General features: G+C 45.3%; 1 protein-coding gene across 6 annotated transcripts in view; it reads right to left on the reverse strand.

The window, feature by feature from the left end:
• LOC142582905 (beta-mannosidase-like) overlaps positions 1-20440 on the reverse strand; it is a 301465-nt gene that overhangs the window by 12929 nt on the left and 268096 nt on the right. For all 6 annotated transcript variants that reach the window (XM_075693024.1, XM_075693025.1, XM_075693021.1 and 3 more), the window contains 7 exons: positions 18627-18814; positions 11670-11817; positions 11052-11194; positions 8068-8244; positions 6811-6893; positions 5014-5204; positions 1116-1298 (listed from right to left, as the gene is read on the reverse strand). In XM_075693024.1, the coding sequence (XP_075549139.1) occupies positions 1116-1298; positions 5014-5204; positions 6811-6893; positions 8068-8244; positions 11052-11194; positions 11670-11817; positions 18627-18814 (1113 nt within the window). The remainder of the gene's footprint in view (positions 1-1115; positions 1299-5013; positions 5205-6810; positions 6894-8067; positions 8245-11051; positions 11195-11669; positions 11818-18626; positions 18815-20440) is intronic.

A 20440-nucleotide genomic window follows, 5' to 3' on the forward strand; every position in this document is an offset into this window, starting at 1 on the left:
AAAGAAGCAAATGTGAAAGCGTCGAAAAATAAGCAAACGTATGAGACCTGTCGTAAGAAAGTTTGACGATTGGTTGAATGTATGATTAATTAATTAATTAATTAATTAATAATTAATTAATTGACGTTATATTTTGGGTACGCACAATTTGCAAACACTGAGTAGGCCCATGCTCCTAGGTTATAGTTTGGATCCAAAGATATAAATTATAATGACAATTTGGAGAGCAGCGCACGAAAATCGGAAATGTATAAATCGGAAGAATCACAAACATTATAAATACAGCATGTGTCTATCCAGAAGCAAACTGTTACCCTGCTACACTACTTGCATGCTCTGTTATGCTGCTCTGACTCTGTGATCCTGCAGCTGCTATGCGAATGATAGAACACGAATTTATATGATCTTCGTGATTCTGGCTTGAGCCATTCTTGTGGCTTTATTTAGCACACGTCATCTACGTTTACTAGCCTAAATTTTAGAACAACTCCATTTTTCTGAACGCAGAAGGTTAGAAACATATGAATGCATGTATACTCATTGCGTGTAAATTGCTGCATTCATAACGTAATATCTTGTTACAAATGATCAATAACCAAAGTTACAAAGGCAAATTATTAATTTGTATTTACAGGATACTGCAGGCCCAAAACATGGCGCGAGCAGGAGGGGAAAAATTACAGAAATATTTAAAAGAACAGAAAACACAACAAAGCGTGCACATATTGGCAAATAAGATCAATTACCTAGCAATAAAACGCAGCAATAAAGCATAAGCCAGCAATACGAAGGGGGGGGGGGAACCACAGCAATGCGTGTGTCATGGAATGACATACATTTATAAATAGAACAAACAGCCCCAAACAGAGAAAGAAAAACAATACGAAATGCACATCACACCATGCGCATCGCCCATCCAATCTTGCAAATAAAAAAGGACTTACACTAAGTGCATAGCAATACCTCTAGAAGGGGAAAAGAAAAAAAGAAGAAAAAGACACAAGAGAAAATTATATGGCAACCGAAACGACTATAGCAATATAAAAGAAAAACAAGTACAAGTTAATCACAAACAAGGACGCGCCAGTTACCCTTGAAGCGTTGTCAGAGCTCACCTAAGCGCTGATGTTGCCTGTGCCTTAGGAGGACGGTGAACGGGTATTTGATCATGGAGCTCGGCATGACGGGTAGCAGGGTGTCCCTCGAAGGGTACGACTGCAGGCCATGCTCAGACACGAACCGCGAGATCGGGAACGTCGACGGCTCCCACGCATTGGACATGTAGTTGTAGTAGTGCACTGGGAAGGATAAGTAGTACAAAAACACTCGACAAGGAGGAATTTGAAAGCTGCAATGAAGCACAGTAAGGAATTGCACTCATTTCGCTACAGGTGCGCGTCATTTATACTTTGATCTGAAATCGCTTCAATATATTGGAGGTGATCTCAGCGCGGTCATCTGACGTTTGGTTGGCAAGAAATTGAATTGAGTTTAATTTAAACCTGGGGTTTTACGAGTCAGAACAACGATTTGACTACCAGCCACCCAGCAGGGGGGGAGACTCCGGATTAATTCTGACCACCAGAGGATATTCAACGTACTTCCAATGCACGGAACACGCGCGTTTTTGCATCTCGCCCCCATGGAAATGCAGGCGCTGTGGTCAGGCTTTGATACCGCGACTTCGTGCCTAGCAGCGCAACACCATTGCCGCTAAGCCCCCTGGGCGGGCACACGAGATTCAAGATACGAGCATGTAAGACGTTGCGGGAGGGGGGAGGGGGCGAGATCATCAACGCGACGAGGAACAATATCTCCTGGTCGTTGCTCAGTGTGAGACACGTCAGCGAAAGTAAAACCAACGTCTTGCACCGATGCCTCACGCACATTTCAGGAACACAGGTGCAATTACACGCACGGAAAACGTTCTAAACAGAGCGACATTCGTGGAAGTAGTGTTTTGACGACATAACATTGGTTCTAAACGGCAGTCACTGACTTAATGACGGTGTGAAGTGGTGCAAGAAGCAGAAATGTTGCATGTCCGGTGAGAACAAACGCGGTGGACACCAGTCACTTCATTTGCTCCACGTGCGAAAGAACCATGCAATATCTTGGCCAAACATCGCCGTCTGCTTTACCGAGCAATTCTGACTAATAATGACGCTTTTCGCGAAGCAGTTTGCTCTAAAGAAACGTGATGGCGCTTTCGGCAGCGCGCCGCACGTTGCCTCAGCGAAAACGCACGAATAAGAACTCATTATCTCTTTTGTTCTGCTTCTGTGCAGTCAACTGTAGGAAATGCAACTGGGTTTTCGCTAACGCACGGTCCTGCATTCATGCTGGAAAATGTGGAGCGGTGGAATGAAGACGTGTGCACTAGTTGGCTGCCAAAATTATGACTGGCATATTAAAGAATGGAATGAATCGATGTGTCGAAGTTCGCGGACCACTGCTACATAAGTACTGCCTGTGTTGCTGGCTCTTCGCGATGCACAGCTTCCCTCAAGGTTGAAAAAAGAAGTCGCAGCTTCACCCTAAAGGCGAAGCATCGAATGCCATAGCAAATTTGTGAATAGCTATACGAAGTAAGGATAGCAGTTTCATCGACCGTATAAACTAGTAGATATAGGCATACTAGTTAAATTAACAAGCATGGTGTCACGCCAGCACAAGCAAACCTGAACATATCTCATTCGATGACTGCGGAAACTCGCGGTCAAAACGCTACAGTGAGGAAGCGCGGCAGCAGCAGCGAGCGAATTGACTTCCGTGCTGCCGGTCGCACCAAAGCCAACTAAGCCGTGAAAACACAGCGCAGCTCGGACTCTGTACTCGCGGCAGACCGCTTTCAAGGTACAGTGGCCTGGGTGGGCGCGCGCGGCCGCCCGGGCCACCTGGAGTAGAACGCGCCTCCCCTCTCTACCCTCCTCCCGCAGCCTTGCGTGCGACGGAAGACGGTGCGCTTCCTACCCGCTTTCCCCCGTTGCGTGCGCGAGATTGAGCGTTGGCCGCCGGCTCACCCTCGCGCGCTTCCACTCGCGCGTACAGCCACCGCAATAAAATTTAATTCATCCGCCAGCGCTATAGCGCTAACCTACAAGGAAAGGACTTCAACCCCGGGATGCCTGCATGAGCGAGTATCGCTCGTTACGGTGACAAAGGAAGTATCGCTGCTTCTTGGCATATAGTAAGTTTCTCGCACGTTATCTACAGACATCCATCCCAACTGACGCTCAAGTTTACGCCCGCTCTGTCGCCAACATGTCAAGAATAAGTGAACGGTTGCAAACTTGAATCAATGCGCCGAAGCATGGCTGCCGGCGACTACCCGACAGCGCATTAATGTTCGAAGCTGAACGTTTCGTAACGGTCCACACATTAAGCGAGTGACTAGCATTAGTACGTATTTGCTACAAGCTATTAAAACGCACAGAACAAATACGTTACAAGCCTTGTGCCCAGCGAGAATAAATCTATAGTTCAGCACACCCGCGAGCGATCGTGCAGAAAATAAACAATCAGATAGTGACGGCCCCCGGAACATTACTGAGTGAGAAATGTGACAAGCCGCTGCTTAAAATCATTTGCTAAATTAAGAACGAAGAGCTAAACACACTGATACTGATCCACTTCATAAGCGGAATGTTAAGATAGCTTGAAATACATTTTTAGCCCCGCTTTTCTTACAAGCACCATACGCGCTGCTCGCACCGTTTGGACAAAGCGTAATGAGCTCCGAAAGCGCTTACATCTCTTTTATAGCTGTAGCCAAAGCTTCGCGTGAGGGTTCCCCCAGTCACCGCCTACGATATCCGCCGAAACAGAGGTTTGCAGAGTCGCACCGGTGTCATGTACACCATTGTAAACAGAGAGGCAACGGAGGCAGCTGAGGCAAGCAATGGTCACGTTACCACGTGTTAAAACATGGCAGCGCCCACGGGATAGTCATGAAAAGAGTCAATAGGCCTTGCATTCGATTTTGGAATTACAAGGCCGAGTGCCGAGGCCTTGGCGCGAAATCTAAGCGCTATGGAGAAGACCTTGCAACCGTCCTGGACGCTCGTTTACTAATGCTTCCCGAAACGATGCAACATATAGTACGTTTTTTTTTCAAGGTGGAAAGAGCCGCAATATGCTTCGCTGGAGGATTATGGAAGAATATTTCATCTATATTATTACATTCGCGCAAAAGTTTGTGCCATTACATGCAGCGCTGAAGTTGCCCAATTACCCAGCAAATTGTGCTTGTTGCACATTTTACGCGGGATGCCATGCTTTCATATGGTCAACCGCGTTTTTGTGTTACAATGACTTTAAAATTATTACACGCTTACATTATGTATATTTCGGTTAAATTTTGCAAAAAAAAAACATTTTATAAGTTTTATCCTTTAGCACAACATTTGACACTGTTAACTGCCTGGATTGTCAGAAAAATGCACGAAATTACCTTCGTCTGCGTCCCTCGCAATGAAAGTTGTCAAAAGCTTGGCGGCCCTGATTTTGAGGTCGCTTCAGGCGCATACAGTATGGCAAAGTATGGCCTTCAAGATTGGTCTCCGTCACTCTGAGCGAGCGTCAGGTTGAGGGTTCGATATGGACAGCACGAGAAACGCAGACGAAGGCAAGATGACACATCCTAAAATGTTACCGTTCTGCGTGAAATATTTTCAAAAAGTTCATAAGATAAAGATGCAAGTCACAGAAGAACGCAACAAAACGCAACTTTTACTTTTCACGCCACAACAAGGTTACAAAGTACAAAAAGACGCAAGCACGACGAACTATATACTATCCTTGGCTATGAAACTGAGGAAGTCGCCATGAACGATGCACCACAAGCTATTAGGAACTCCAAGAATTACAGAGAGCAGCACTTAGACAATTTGGCACGCCTTCTAGCGTGTCATGTTCTTTGAATTCCATTCTAGCCAATTAGAGCCGTCATTAGGGATAGAATGGAAATACTACACAACTGCTGGCTTTTGTATATCTAAGAGTCGTACTCACTGTCGCCGTTGTATACGCTATTTGGATTTGAGGATATCCAGGTGGTATTTGACGTCATTATCCCATTGCTTGGGCTCGACGAGAGAAAAGGGCGCGACTTATCTTCCCTCTGAATGACGGGCTTCATGGTTTCGATGTAGAGCTTCCGATAGTCCCTCCGGTACTGGGGCATTCTCAGGAACATCTGTGGCCTGCAGAAATGGGGAACGTTTAGTTAGCTGTGACCAATTGTGCCTAATACCATGAAGGTATGGTCATACACATCACCGGGAATTTAAAAAAAAAGTATATCACACTGCGCTTTTGACAACGAACAAGATACGACAACGATAAATAGCCGAGGGGAATTCACGTTTTCTCGAAGAGACTTGTTCCATCCAGCAGTTCACAACGTATTTATGTTACTTCCGATGCGCGATGTGCAGAGACGGCTCACTTACTGATAATTACACTAAAAAACACTACCACGAGCTTCAGGTTCATTATTCATCCCATTAGGAACCTCGCTGAACGCACAAAGGAATCTGTCTTTTCTCTGTCACGCGAAGCTATTCGGGGCTTGCGACACCAGGCCGCGCGCCCTCGTCTTTTGACTCTCGCCCCATAGCGTTCTAACGCTTGCAGCGCAAAACTGTAATTCTGCACGAAGCTTGTGCGTAGTGATGCCCTACATCACGGCTGTCTTTTCAATGTAGCGCATCACGTTCCAGTGCTACCAACTGTAGGTTCTGGTCATCAGCCAAGCAAACGCATGCGAAGCGGCAAGCCCGCCGCACGAGCGTCCGGCTGCGCACATGTTACCACTGTGGCATCACTTCAACGAAAATGCCAAGGTTACTAAAGACAAACTCTAAAAGAGCCAAAAGCTATCACATACAGCAGTGGCTCGCAAGCAGTGTTAACAGGTTCGGGCGCTTGTCGAAGACAAGGATCTTTCTTTGCTCTGCGTCATTATCGATGGCAAACTGTCATATTGACATCCCGAGTCAATATCGCGTTTTTGACCTTATAAAATAAAAAAACAAGAAAAAACTGAATGAGAACAAACTCAAAATAAAGAAGACGAAACATATCGGAAGAACCCACCCATTCAATTAAACGTCCTCAAGCATCTGCGAAAAATCCTAATCCTCAATGTGACTTATGGCATCAGCCTAGTAAAACAAAGGAAACAGTGCAGTGATGCGTTGCATATACGCACCGGACTAATATTACAGCTTCTGTAGTTCAAGAAGGAACGCGAAAAGAAATAAGTTATAAATAGCGATTTCAGCAGCAGCAAATCTTAAACCAGTAGCCGGCAAATGTTGTATTCGCGGATGTGCGCGTTTTTACGCAGCGAAAAATCTACCACATGCGAGTTGCATGTACGGAAGTCCTTCAAAAAGTGAAAAGAGACATCTTTTCGGCGGAACCCGGCTGTCCAATAAAACATCCTCAAGCAGTTCTGAAAATTGTGATCGTGAATGTGATAATCTGAGCTAATCAACAAGGTTGTAAAGTTAGTGCACAATACCTGCGGTATGTTTGAAATACTTGCTTCCCTCTAAGAACCCCGCTTCTTCAGCTGATCAGGTGCAAATTTGCATGTTCATATGGCATTTATCAGAAAGTTTTTTTTAACATATAAACAAAACAACAAATTTTTCGTGTAATTAGCGATACGAGCATGCTTTCTCGCCAGGAAATCATGAAAAAACTGCTCCGAATTGAGTTACGCAATTCAATGTTACGTCAGCTCGCTAGAGAGACACCACGTCAGCTCTTATTGAATGACTTCCAAGTTCCACTGCATACCACCATGCGGAAGCAATAGCCTGCTCATTTTCGTTATTGGCCGCCCAGGCGATGACCGATGGGTGTCGGTGGAGACGTCGTACCTGTCAGAAAGGGGAAAAAACAAGGCGGTAAAAAACAGGCCATTTCGCTCAGATACGTCTTGCGTGAGTTGCCTGCCCTCAAGTTCCCTTTGTGTGCAGACGTTTTCAGTACGATCGAGAGGAGAGACAATGCCCAGCTGTCACTTACGGCGGTGGGCGGTCTACTATTTTGATGTGATGAGTGACATGACTGTGAACATAGATTTTCTGTAGCCGGAAACAAACTGCTTTTTTGAAATTAGTCTGTTGGAATTGAGTCATAAGAAGGACGCGCACGAACACACAAAAGCAATCAAACACACAGGACAGATTCACAAAACTTCTGTGACGTAAAACTACTTCGCGAAGTTCACCGTCAGGTGCCAATCATGGCCTGGCTTTCTTATATCCTGCCATGCCCTGTTGTATGGTTATGTTAATGTCTATATTAGCAATTTAATAGTTGTGCTAAACATTGTAAAGCCTACTGGATACATGTTATTCTCGGTAATTACGCACTTTATGATATATATTTATTTGAATAAAGATAATTGCCACTTTTTGTTCGTATTTATTACATGGAAGGCGTCGAAGACCTGAACGCCAAACGAACGAAGTGACATCTTTCTGCACCACTGCGCACTACGTGCGCTCGCGATCAGAACATAGTGCGTCACATACCGAAAGCACGAAGGTGCACGAATAATACGTCACTCGACGTGAATTTGCATCCCCAAGTTGTAGTTGTAATATACGAAGTAGTTATTCCGTAGAAAGAGTCTCAGGGCAAGGGGAACAACACCGCGTAACGGGCGGAGTCAGACTTCTATGAGGGCGCTCGCGAGTGCGTTACATTGCGTTGCCTGCTATATGTTAAACGGGTTGTGATAAAAGTTTGAGGCTCTTGGTTCACCAAGCTCACCTCGTTCACACGCGCACGCAGACACACCAGTACATGCGCGCAACGCACATGCACGCGCGGAAACACACCTCTACGCGCCCACGTACCCAGCGACATTTAATTTTGGAGTATGACACGGTTCCTTCTTTTCGTAGTAAATACAAAGCAGCTCAGTTTTAGCATTTATCGCAACATATAGTTTCGGACTGATACGCCCCCCATCATGAGGAATAAACTCCGTTTTTCAAACGTCTCGTTTTTCGGGCTGAAACATTATGCGCAGCTGCGCCTCACCTGCTGCTGTACTTCAATGACCACGTTCTGGAGAAATTCAGCGCCCACGGGATACAGGCTGACGGCGAACATCATGTCCTGCCAGATCAGTATCCCCAGTTCGTCGGCCAGGTCGTAAAAGTAGTCCGTCTCGTACACGCCGCCGCCCCACACGCGAAGCATATTCATGTTGGCCTCCTGCAAGAAAATGTGAGAGCTTAAGCGAAAGCAGACGCCTGTTTTCAAGCCACAGTTTAGGGACAGACGTACAATGATGACAACTAGCGCTCCAGAATGCTTTTCTCAGGACGCCATACCGCCGCACATTGCCCGCATAACTTCGTAATTTAAGTTGTGTCACGTTTTCATTGGATTCACAGTTTTAAATTACGGTCTTAGATCAATTTTTTATTCATTATTTTCACGAGGATCTAGACGGATATTGTCCTGCAGTTTGTTTGTTTCGTCAACTCAGCTTCCTCTTGAAACCAAATTGTACCTGAGTGCAACCAATTATCCGTGGCAATATTGTTGCTTTATTGAAGGCATGTACTTCCCCTCTTCTCCACGTGGTCAAGCAACCTGGGCGATCACTGCCATCGTCAGGCTGTGACTTCTATAGGCCCGGTCATTCAAACCTAGCTTTTTTTGCAGCATCGGACACACCTCTTAGCATTTCTTGTTTCAACCACTTAGGTCCTTCTAATTTCGCAGCTCTGTACGCTGTCTGTATCAGCTCGTAATAGTTCATTTGGACATAAAACACAGAGAGCCACGCATAAATACCGTAAACCACTGCTTCGGAAGCGTGCACTGCGACATAAACGGAGCACTGCACAAATTTGGTCGAATAAATGCCGCAGCTAATACTAAGGGGCTGAATTCACAAACCTTTTCGTTCGTAAGCACTCTTTGCCATTGACATGCCACCTTCGCTAATATTATGCCGAGTATCCGGATTGTGTTGAATTCGCTCTTACGAACAATTTTATCATAATAGTCTTTTGGGATTACGGGCCCAGCGCTATGCCAAGAAATGTGCACTATCGTGAGCAATATGAGCGGGAACATGCGCACGCATGGCAAATAACCTCGAACTTGAAGTGGAATGTTAGGAGGCTTGCGCTGTCGAAACACGGTGGAAACGGGGAAACTGCTCTGCTAATTTTTGGCCCTCCCACCACGCTTGTGTTCCTGCAAAACAGCGGCTGGCGCAATCTCGCCGGCCGCTGACGACGATGGTTCACTAGCAAGAGTATGGTCCACAAGTCACATGATGGATCAGGTCCACTAATAAAGATTTGCGTGATTTACCAGTGCTGCCTATTTCCCATTGATAGAGCACGAGATGATTCCCTATGCATTCAACACACTGCACCCGATTGGGTACATTTTTTTTTTTCAAACAAGACCTGTCTCCCATTCATAGAGCGAAGGACATGGCATGCATGCCTTCTGAAAGATCGAGGGGGAATGCGATTTTAACAGTGCGCAAAGGGTGCTGACATGAGTATTGTAGAACATATTTAGGGCCCGATGAACGTAAACCTTCCGATGCTGTGCTTCGACTCGGCGTCCTCTGACAAACTGTGGCAAGCAAAAGAAGAAGATTGAAAACACCATCAGGGTGGCACGGCGTTCGTCAAGGCTTCCTACGGGTCTCCGCCTCTAAGAATGGAGAGCCTTATTGTGGTAGCATGACGAATTATTAAGCCACCCAATGCACAAAACGGAAACGATGAACACACGCTGGTATGAAGCTACCGTCTTATTTTTGTATGTTTTTGTATTTTGTTACCATTTGGCAAGCGCCAATAAAATATGTCAATGCACCATTAGGTGTTATTTCTTTCCGTTTTAGAAGTATATGGTAGAGCAAAACCGGAAGAAAAAACAAGCACTACATATTGCCGTGCTTTAGCTCATTGTCGATAATCGCGATATGGAACAGTGTTATCACTGTTCAATATCGGTGTGAGATTCAGCATTTCGTACACACAGACGCACAGTGGTACACACAGACGCACAGTGGCAGTGGCAACAGTTAGCAGAACACCGCCCCCTTATCACTCTGTTTCCAACGCCGGCCACCGCATGTTGCCCTTAGCTGAGTTTAAGGCTACCGGACACGCACTCCCATGTTCTCTATTATATTACTTAAGATTACGCGTGAAAATTATGTGTACGAGGAAATTCATCTAGCCTGAGAACATTTTCTCGCAACTCATGTGTTTTCTTAGTTGATCAAGCTAGACGATGTTCGCTATAAACAGTGGATCACTTGTTCACGAATGTTGTCACTAATGACACAGTAACTGTTACACACCGAACAGCACGCAGCCATGCTGATGATACACACTCAAGGAAATAAAATAATAATGCATGGGAAATTTTTCATTCTTCTAACTGCAAATGCCGACGATTTGATGCAACAAATAAATCACGAAAATTGACACCCTCATCGCGACACCGAAGCTTCTATGGAAATTACACGACACTATAATTTACATTACATTATGGGGTTTTACGTGCCAAAACCACTTTCTGATTATGAGGCACGCCGTAGTGGGGGACTCCGGAAATTTCGACCACCTGGGGTTCTTTAACGTGCACCTAAATCTAAGTACACGGGTATTTTCGCATTTCGCCCCCATCGAAATGCGGCCGCCGTGGTCGGGATTCGACACTGTAATTTGTGACAGCATGTTATAAACTGACTGTTCAAAGAATGGTACAAAAGGGATAGACTTCCCCATAACACGCCCTACTATGATGACCATAATTCTAAACAAACTACCGTGCTTGTAATCAGGTGTTTATTATTAGTATGTTGACACTTTGCAAACACGGCCATAACAAGGTTTCCCTGCGAAAGCAAGAGAACATCAAGATATTCGCTCATCGTTTGAACAACACAGACAAAAAACTTTTCCGTGATTGGATGGCACACATGGGTCAGTTCTTACGATTACGTTCAAAAACAATGCAGAATTATGAAAAAGTACCTTTGTGGAAAGGAGTAAGTCTCGGACGTATTCATCTGTCGCTCTTTCCGGAAAGCTGTCTGCCGGTATCCAATTGCTTCCCTTGGCGTATATTGCGACACCGTTGATCACAAAATAAAACTCTGTTGCACCTGGCTTCGTGCCTGTTGAACGATAAACAACAATATCACTGAAGCTTGAACTTTAAAGTTTATTGACATCCTTATAACAGTCGACAGATATTTCTCTCTTGATAGCACGCACAACCGTAGACGCTAGTACGGCTTCTAGGACACAACATATTCGTATCTGGTACGAGGCACATAACATAGCAAAAAATAAAACACAATAAATATGCGTAAAATGTTAGCAGTCATTGTTGCACAACCATGATATATTTCCACAAACGCTACTCGGCACGAACATTTCAACTTGAAGACAAGATTCCACAAATGCTAATAATATCATTATCTTTGAAAAATTTGTTCTAATACCTCAGAACTTCGGATAATATCCCAGAAAAGCCACTAATTTCATTATCTGTGACAATTTCGTCTTACTACCTGAGGCAAGGTCGGCAAACATCGTGAAAATAAAGGAAGAAAGAACATTCTTTCATAACGCAAAGGAATAACTCACCGGCATGCTCTTGGTTTATCTCCACTGTTCGAAAACCAAACCTCGCAACCTTCACTGCTGCGTGCCCGTTGACGGAGATTGTCACATTCAAGTTATACAATTTCTGGTCACCATAGCCGGATGGCCACCAGTATTCAATATTTATTCCCTGAATAAAAAAAAGAATAATACACGTGCAGCATATTCAAAGAAGACACAGGCTCACAAAAGGTGGAGACTTGAAATTATCAAAAGTGATCCAAACAAGGGATGTGTCAGGCTAGAACCAATGTTTCGACAAGGAGACTGGCCTACGTAAGGTTTGCCTTAACAGAGACAAGTTGCCTTGTTGAAAACAGGCTCCAGTCCGACACATCCCCGGTTCGGACCACTGTTTATCATTTCAAGACCAATGTATGTATGAAAAGGACCCTAAAGTGGCTCCTGCCGAAGCTACACTTGATTATTACACTTTAGTCTCCTTTTTTACGTGAGACGCCTTTAAAAATGGTCTAAGCGGCCGCTTACTCAAACCGATGCAATGAAAACATGTTATAGCAGTATCGCTTATATCTTTGCAACCTGACTTTGATATCGTTGTGTAGAGGAAAAATTCCGCTCCTCGAGCATGCATGTGTCGCATGCGCAGATGGCACTGTTGTCGCACCATGTATGACGCAATAGAAGCTAAATTTAGCCTCGCGCGAAGCGTACAAAGAGGCGTATGTTGGCAGTGCTTTTGTACACCTGAACAGGAATAGGACCGTTTCAGAAAGCTCACAATCGTAGTAGGTACAATTTACCAACGCAGGCGCTTTTGATAATCAGGAATCGTAAGGCCTACAAATGTATAATATTGCAGAAGTTTCACACTTGCTCGGAGACTGGCGAGTACGTCATCACCCCCCCCCCCCCTTTCCTTTCTACTAAGTTGGCTTGCTGAGAAAATGTGGGTTGTTACGAACAGATAACCCGACGCTCCACCGACGTCTCTGCCATATCAGCCGCATTTCCGGTAAACGCCGGTCAATTGCTTTAAAGCTAAGCATTGGCTAAAACTATGCGTCATTGCAGCATTAAGGTGAAAGTAATTAAGGCATAGTATTTTGCCGATGAACAGTACGGCGCGCTGTTGAAAGGAACGCCTAAATGGCATAAAGCTTAAATGACAGCAACACTTCCTTTTGCCTTAGCAACAACCGCAAGATGGGTCTATTAAGAATCCCGTGCGTATTTACGAGTAGAGCCTGCCTGCCTTCTTGCCATGTTTCCACTGAAGCTGAAGACGAAATTTTACCTGTGTATTCCCTTAGGAGTTGAGCGTACTGTGCTTAAGCATACCGTTTCTGACGTGCAAGGAAACTGGCAAATCGTGATTTTCAGATTCTTGACCCAACGAACTTCACCTTTGCGCAGTGGGAGTGGCGAAAAATCACAAATAAAATAAGCAGAGGAAATAATGATAGACACGAGTGTTTCGGAGTCGCAGTAAGGAAAGCAACCTTTTTTTTTATTTTAAGATAGCGAAAAAAAAAGAAAACCGTCTGCGGCCTATACCCGGATAGCGATGAACGAAAAACAAATGGAGTAAACTTTTAACGCCAATATTAGTGACGTTTCACGCTCGAGGAGCCCTTAACGAGATACGGTGATAACGTTACTCTACTGAACATACAACAAATAAATAGCCATATTTCTTCAGCGGTTGGTAAAATACTAAGGCAAATGACATAGAGCAAAATATTTAAGAACATTAAGCAAAGAATAGACAAAAAGAATTTTTTTTTCACATAATGTAACAGTAACAATCATCATCATCATCATCAGCCTGGTTACGCCAACTGCAGGGCAAAGGCCTCTCCCATGCTTCTCCAACAACCCCGGTCATGTACTAATTGTGGCCATGCCGTCCCTGCAAACTTCTTAATCTCATCCGCCCACCTAACTTTCTGCCGCCCCCTGCTACGCTTCCCTTCCCTTGGGATCCAGTCCGTAACCCTTAATGACCATCGGTTATCTTCCCTCCTCATTACATGTCCTGCCCATGCCCATTTCTTTTTCTTGATTTCAACTAAGATGTCATTAACTCGCGTTTGTTCCCTCACCCAATCTGCTCTTTTCTTATCCCTTAACGTTACACCTATCATTCTTCTTTCCATAGCTCGTTGTGTCGTCCTCAATTTGAGTAGAACCCCTTTAGTAAGCCTCCAGGTTTCTGCCCCGTAGGTGAGTACTGGTAAGACACAGCTATTATATACTTTTCTCTTGAGGGATAATGGCAACCTGCTGTTCATGATTTGGGAGTGCCTGCCAAACGCACCCCAGCCCATTCTTATTCTTCTGATTATTTCCGTCTCATGATCCGGATCCGCCGTCACTACCTGCCCTAAGTAGATGTATTCCCTTACGACTTCCAGTGCCTCGCTGCCTATTGTAAATTGCTGTTCTCTCCCGAGACTGTTAAACATTACTTTAGTTTTCTGCAGATTAATTTTTAGACCCACTCTTCTGCTTTGCCTCTCCAGGTCAGTGAGCATGCATTGCAATTGGTCCCCTGAGTTACTAAGCAAGGCAATATCATCAGCGAATCGCAAGTTACTAAGGTATTCTCCATTAACTTTTATCCCCAATTCTTCCCAATCCAGGACTCTGAATACCTCCTGTAAACACGCTGTGAATAGCATTGGAGATATCGTATCTCCCTGCCTGACGCCTTTCTGTATTGGGATTTTGTTGCTTGCTTTATGGAGGACTGCGGTGGCTGTGGAGCCGCTATAGATATCTTCCAGTATTTTTACATATGGCTCATCTACACCCTGATTCCGTAATGCCTCCATGACTGCTGAGGTTTCGACTGAATCAAACGCTTTCTCGTAATCTATGAAAGCTATATATAAGGGTTGGATATATTCTGCACATTTCTCTATCACTTGATTGATAGTGTGAATATGGTCTATTGTTGAGTAGCCTTTACGGAATCCTGCCTGGTCCTTTGGTTGACAGAAGTCTAAGGTGTTCCTGATTCTATTTGCAATTACCTTAGTAAATACTTTGTAGGCAACGGACAGTAAGCTGATCGGTCTATAATTTTTCAAGTCTTTGGCGTCCCCTTTCTTATGGATTAGGATTATGTTAGCGTTCTTCCAAGATTGCGGTACGCTCGAGGTCATGAGGCATTGCGTATACAGGGTGGCCAGTTTCTCTAGAACAATCTGTCCACCATCCTTCAACAAATCTGCTGTTACCTGATCCTCCCCAGCTGCCTTCCCCCTTTGCATATCTCCTAAGGCTTTCTTTACTTCTTCCGGCGTTACCTTTGGGATTTCGAATTCCTCTAGACTATTTTCTCTTCCATTATCGTCGTGGATGCCACTGGTACTGTATAAATCTCTATAGAACTCCTCAGCCACTTGAACTATCTCATCCATATTAGTAATGATATTGCCGGCTTTGTCTCTTAACGCATACATCTGATTCTTGCCAATTCCTAGTTTCTTCTTCACTGTTTTTAGGCTTCCTCCGTTCCTGAGCGCATGTTCAATTCTATCCATATTATACTTCCTTATGTCAGCTGTCTTACGCTTGTTGATTAACTTCGAAAGTTCTGCAAGTTCTATTCTAGCTGTAGGGTTAGATGCTTTCATACATTGGCGTTTCTTGATCAGATCTTTCGTCTCCTGCGATAGTTTGCTGGTATCCTGTCTAACGGAATTACCACCGACTTCTATTGCACACTCCTTAATGATGCCCACAAGATTGTCGTTCATTACTTCAACACTAAGGTCCTCTTCCTGAGTTAAAGCCGAATACCTGTTCTGTAGCTTGATCTGGAATTCCTCTATTTTCCCTCTTACCGCTAACTCATTGATCGGCTTCTTATGTACCAGTTTCTTCCGTTCCCTCCTCAGGTCTAGGCTAATTCGAGTTCTTACCATCCTGTGGTCACTGCAGCGCACCTTTCCGAGCACGTCCACATCTTGTATGATGCCAGGGTTAGCGCAGAGTATGAAGTCTATTTCATTTCTAGTCTCGCCGTTCGGGCTCCTCCACGTCCACTTTCGGCTATCTCGCTTGCGGAAGAAGGTATTCATTATCCTCATATTATTCTGTTCCGCAAACTCTACTAATAACTCTCCCCTGCTATTCCTAGTGCCTATGCCATATTCACCCACTGCCTTGTCTCCAGCCTGCTTCTTGCCTACCTTGGCATTAAAGTCGCCCATTAGTATAGTGTATTTAGTTTTCACTCTGCCCATCGCCGATTCCACGTCTTCATAGAAGCTTTCGACTTCCTGGTCATCATGACTGGATGTAGGGGCGTAGACCTGTACAATCTTCATTTTGTACCTCTTATTAAGTTTCACAACAAGACCTGCCACCCTCTCATTAATGCTATAGAATTCCTGTATGTTACCAGCTATATTCTTATTAACCAGGAATCCGACTCCTAGTTCTCTTCTCTCCGCTAAGCCCCGGTAGCACAGGACGTGCCCGCTATTTAGCACTGTATATGCTTCTTTTGGCCTCCTAACTTCACTGAGCCCTATTATATCCCATTTGCTGCCCTCTAATTCCTCCAATAGCACTGCTAGACTCGCCTCACTAGATAACGTTCTAGCGTTAAACGTTGCCAGGTTCATATTCCAATGGCGGCCTGTCCGGAGCCAGTGATTCTTAGCACCCTCTGCTGCGTCGCAGGTCTGACCGCCGCCGTGGTCAGTTGCTTCGCAGCTGCTGGGGACTGAGGGCCGGGGTTTGATTGTTGTGTTCATAGGAGGTTGTGGCCAAGTACTACACCAGGGTGGCCAATCCTGCTCTGGTGAGGGAGTGCGTTACCGGTTCTGGTCACCGGGATCAGGCCACACTCCAGGCCTGTTTGTGCAATTTTATCAACACGCGGATTTTTTTTTTAAATCCGGTGGAAAATTGCCGGCACCGGGATTCGAACCACGGACCTCTGGCACGCGAGGCGGGTGTTCTACCTCTACGCCACCTGGTACTCAATCCAAAAGATACACTGCGGTGAAGTTGTGATAGCGCAATCAAGGCTTTCCTGTGCGATTCTTAAGTGAACATTGGAGGTCGGGGTTCAAGCGCGTGATCGGATTGTACACTCATCGAGTTGGTAGTCAGCGCCCGTGTAGTCCGTTCCCGTATTCGTTTGACCCATTTTTTGTGTTGTTTGCCGTATTTGTCGTCAAACCAAGAAGCCCGACTAACAACCATTTTTCGGCGCATTGTTTTACTTTCGTTTTTAGTGATTGATGGAAACAAAAGCTTAGCCTCTTCATTCTGTTCAAAGTCTTAGGCTGAAGCAATAATATTCATGACATAGCCGCACAACACAGCTGAAAGTTCCTCCAGGAAAGGAAAGCTTTGCTAATAAGGCAAGCCAAATCTCTTTCTATGCTAATACAGTGGTGGCTTACGACGCCATGTAAGAGGCTTCAAGTACATTACGGCAAAGCTGGCGGGTAGCGCACGCGAATATTCACGAGGATTAGTTTAGTTAGCGATGTTGCAACGACTACAGGGAGTACCCCCACGTTCATAGCCATGAGAAGGGTGTCGACGGAAAAGGCTAACAAAACCCGTTTGTGAAAGGCGAGACCACGCGCCCGGTAGATAACTTTGCCGCCTGGCACAGCTTGCGGCATAACACTGGTGTGTTGCCTCATTGGCCAACTTACGTGGGAGAAAAGACAAAGGTTGCGCGGAAAACGAGGCACCGAGCGAATTGACCGCGTTTGTGGCAGCGCAAGCAGGTGAACGCATGGTTGCGCACGCCAAGTGCAACGTTATATGTGAAATAACGTACACAAGAATGGCTGAACACAAAGTGTGGATTGGAAGAACGCGTTGGTGGGCTAGCTGGCTCATTTGGTTGTTTTTATGCACTTCAAGGTGACTACGATGTTCGTTGCTACACTTATGTGCGGTGCGGCCTGCGCATCCTTCTTGCTTACGCTTTCTCCTCCGAACAAACTTTACTCGCGAGTTAGCACTTTTCCTGCGTCCGCCTTCTAATGTCGTGTCTTAGGTGTGCGTTTATTTGATGTGGCAAGAATGTCGAGTTTCATAACAGAGCAGTTAACAGAGCTGCGATGTTAGAGCAGTCGCACGTTTGAAAATGCGCGTGCTCCAAACACTATCAGCCATCTGTGCACTCCCTTTCTAGCAGCGTACGTGAGCAAAATGCTAATGCGTCCACTTCTGTTTTGTGTACGGGCCCACTACGACAGGACATTCACTATCCGTTTAAAGCGGGTGGCTGCACTAACTACGCTATATTAAAGTACTAGAAACAGTAAACGGGAAAACAGGCGAAAATGGTCATTATTGATTAGGGAGGGGGAGAAAGTACTAGTATTTGGGCAGGCTACGGTAGCGTATCTTAAAACAAAAGCAAGGTCGCCCGCTCGTGCGCGTTTTGGAACTGACTTGATGGTTACTGGCTGGCGAAAACGATACACCCCGGTCAAGCTGGCCCAAGTGGTTACCTTTCTCACTGAACTGAGCGGGGAACATGGCTATGGTAGGGAAACACTAATTGCGAAACGACAACGGCTCTAACGAACGGACAAACACACTAAAGGACGCGTTACTCTCGAGAAACGCAGGACGTGAAAACGTTGAAACAAACCGCGACGTGCACTACACATTTTTCTGTACGTGCTTTGCAGCGCGAAACACACCTACATCTTTGAGTTAATACCGACTAGGACAATGAGGAAGTAGAATTCGCGAAGAAATGTTGTGAACGTGCAATCTGTTCATTCTGCCACGTGGTTAAATTGGCCACCCTGACGTGTCTTCCAGCTTATGACACGTAACATCTAAAGGACGATGATTGCACCGAAAGTTCGGAACTTCCAACCGCTGAAACGAGGATTTACTGATGCCTGATTTCCTGATGACAAAAAGCGGAGTAATAACATAGTGCCTTAAGCAGCAAATTGACAAGCAGGCAATGCTTACGTCGGGTATCACAATCGAAAAGTCCAGCCTCGCATCGCGTGCTGTATGCGTCTTTAGCGTCACTGGCTGGCTATAAAGGGCCGTTCCGTCCAGGCTGATCCAAGCAGTTCCGTTGCTCGTTAAACTGAGGGACGAATCGTAAAACACACTCGTGTTTAGGATCCATTTCGAAGATTTACTTTTCCGATCTGCAAGAAACGAGAGAGGAAGAAACACGCACATGAGCCTCAACTTAAACAATGGCGTCAGAAAAACGGGGTTCGAAGATTTCTGCCTGCACTTCACCGCAGGAGCGGAAAAAGTTGCGCAATTTTATTTGCTCTACGTTTAATTCCTTATTCAAAATTGCATCTCATCTTGAGCCTACGCAGAATTACTGCGTTAAAGACTTATAAGTTGTCGCGGAGGCTGCGCTATGGGCGTTGCGTATTTACAACCTTTCACCGAGTCCTGCTGACAAAAAAGAAAGAAAGAAAGCAAGACACCCCGCCCTTGCACGCAACATAGAAGTAGGGCTGACATGAGGCAAGTCCGTCCACTGGCTAAAGCAGTGGCACAGACATGTTCCTTCGATAAAAAAAGAAATTAATTAATATGCTTTTAAGATGTCGTAAAAAATAAATCAACTAAAATGCTTTTAATATGCCGTAGTGGATTTGCACACACTTGCCCCCCATAAGGTGGTTCAGTGAGACTCAATGTTTTACGAGAAAGCTGTTCGTTACACATTGAGATGTAAGATTAGAATCCACACGTCCCAACTAATCATCATTTGGCAAATAATTGCATAAAACCAAATTTAGCGCACCCTATCAGCTTCTTCACGAAAGTAGGTCGCAGAAACGTGCACTTGATTACTTTTATAGGCTGCTTCCAGGTACCTCCGACAGTTTCGATCTCAGGCATACACAGTGGCGTAGCTAGGTCGTCTGGTACCCGGGGCCCATAGGTCTTCTGTCACACTCCACCCCCCCCCCCCCCCGAGTGTAGCCGGTGGAAAGAGGGATGCGTTCAGACGTATATGACACTCCCCCCCCCCCCGACTGGCCCCTTGCACCCGAGGCCCACGGCTCCCCGGCCCCCCCCCCCCCCTGTTGCTACGCCACTGGGCATACAGCCGCCACCTTTTAATGCCTATACACGAGTCAAAAAAGGCGTTGCACCACGCTCCCGTTAACTAACGCGGTAACACGACTTTGTGCTTGGAGATGGAAAAGCTCCAGTTGCTGCATAGACAGAGGTGGAAATCCTCGTCTTTCCAACCTAGCCGTTTAATGGCAGACGCCTCGATTTGCGAGCAAAGGCAAGAGAAGGCGTCCACACTTGCGAATGTTACGGTGCAAACATGGTGTGTTCTTTGTTGTAGCCTTGTAGCATGTGGCACAAAAATCATATTCTTCCCCAGCAGACTCCTATTGTCGAGATGCTACGGCATCCACGTAGCAGTTTTGCAGTTTCTCCTCGCGGCACTCTATCAGAAGTTCTGAGTAAACTCTAAATAACGTGTCAGCTTTGAGGCTTATTTGCACCGTCACAGTTAATTATTCCATCAGAGCTTCGTGATATCGAACTCCGGACGTAGTTCAAGAAACAGAGAAATAAGTTGAAAAAATGACTTAAGAATAAGCCAAGCTTGACTTCCATCAAAACAAATGTATGTGTATACAAAATAACCACGAAATAATGCAGAACATTGGTTATTGACCTTGCGCATAGAAAGAAAGTACTCCGCAATCACACTGATGTTGCATTAGACAACGTTATAGTGAGACATGAACACCTGTCTAATAAAGTGAATTGTCGCTTGACAAACA

This window comes from Dermacentor variabilis, chromosome 5, assembly GCF_050947875.1.
Source record: "Dermacentor variabilis isolate Ectoservices chromosome 5, ASM5094787v1, whole genome shotgun sequence".
Classification (NCBI taxonomy): domain Eukaryota; kingdom Metazoa; phylum Arthropoda; class Arachnida; order Ixodida; family Ixodidae; genus Dermacentor; species Dermacentor variabilis.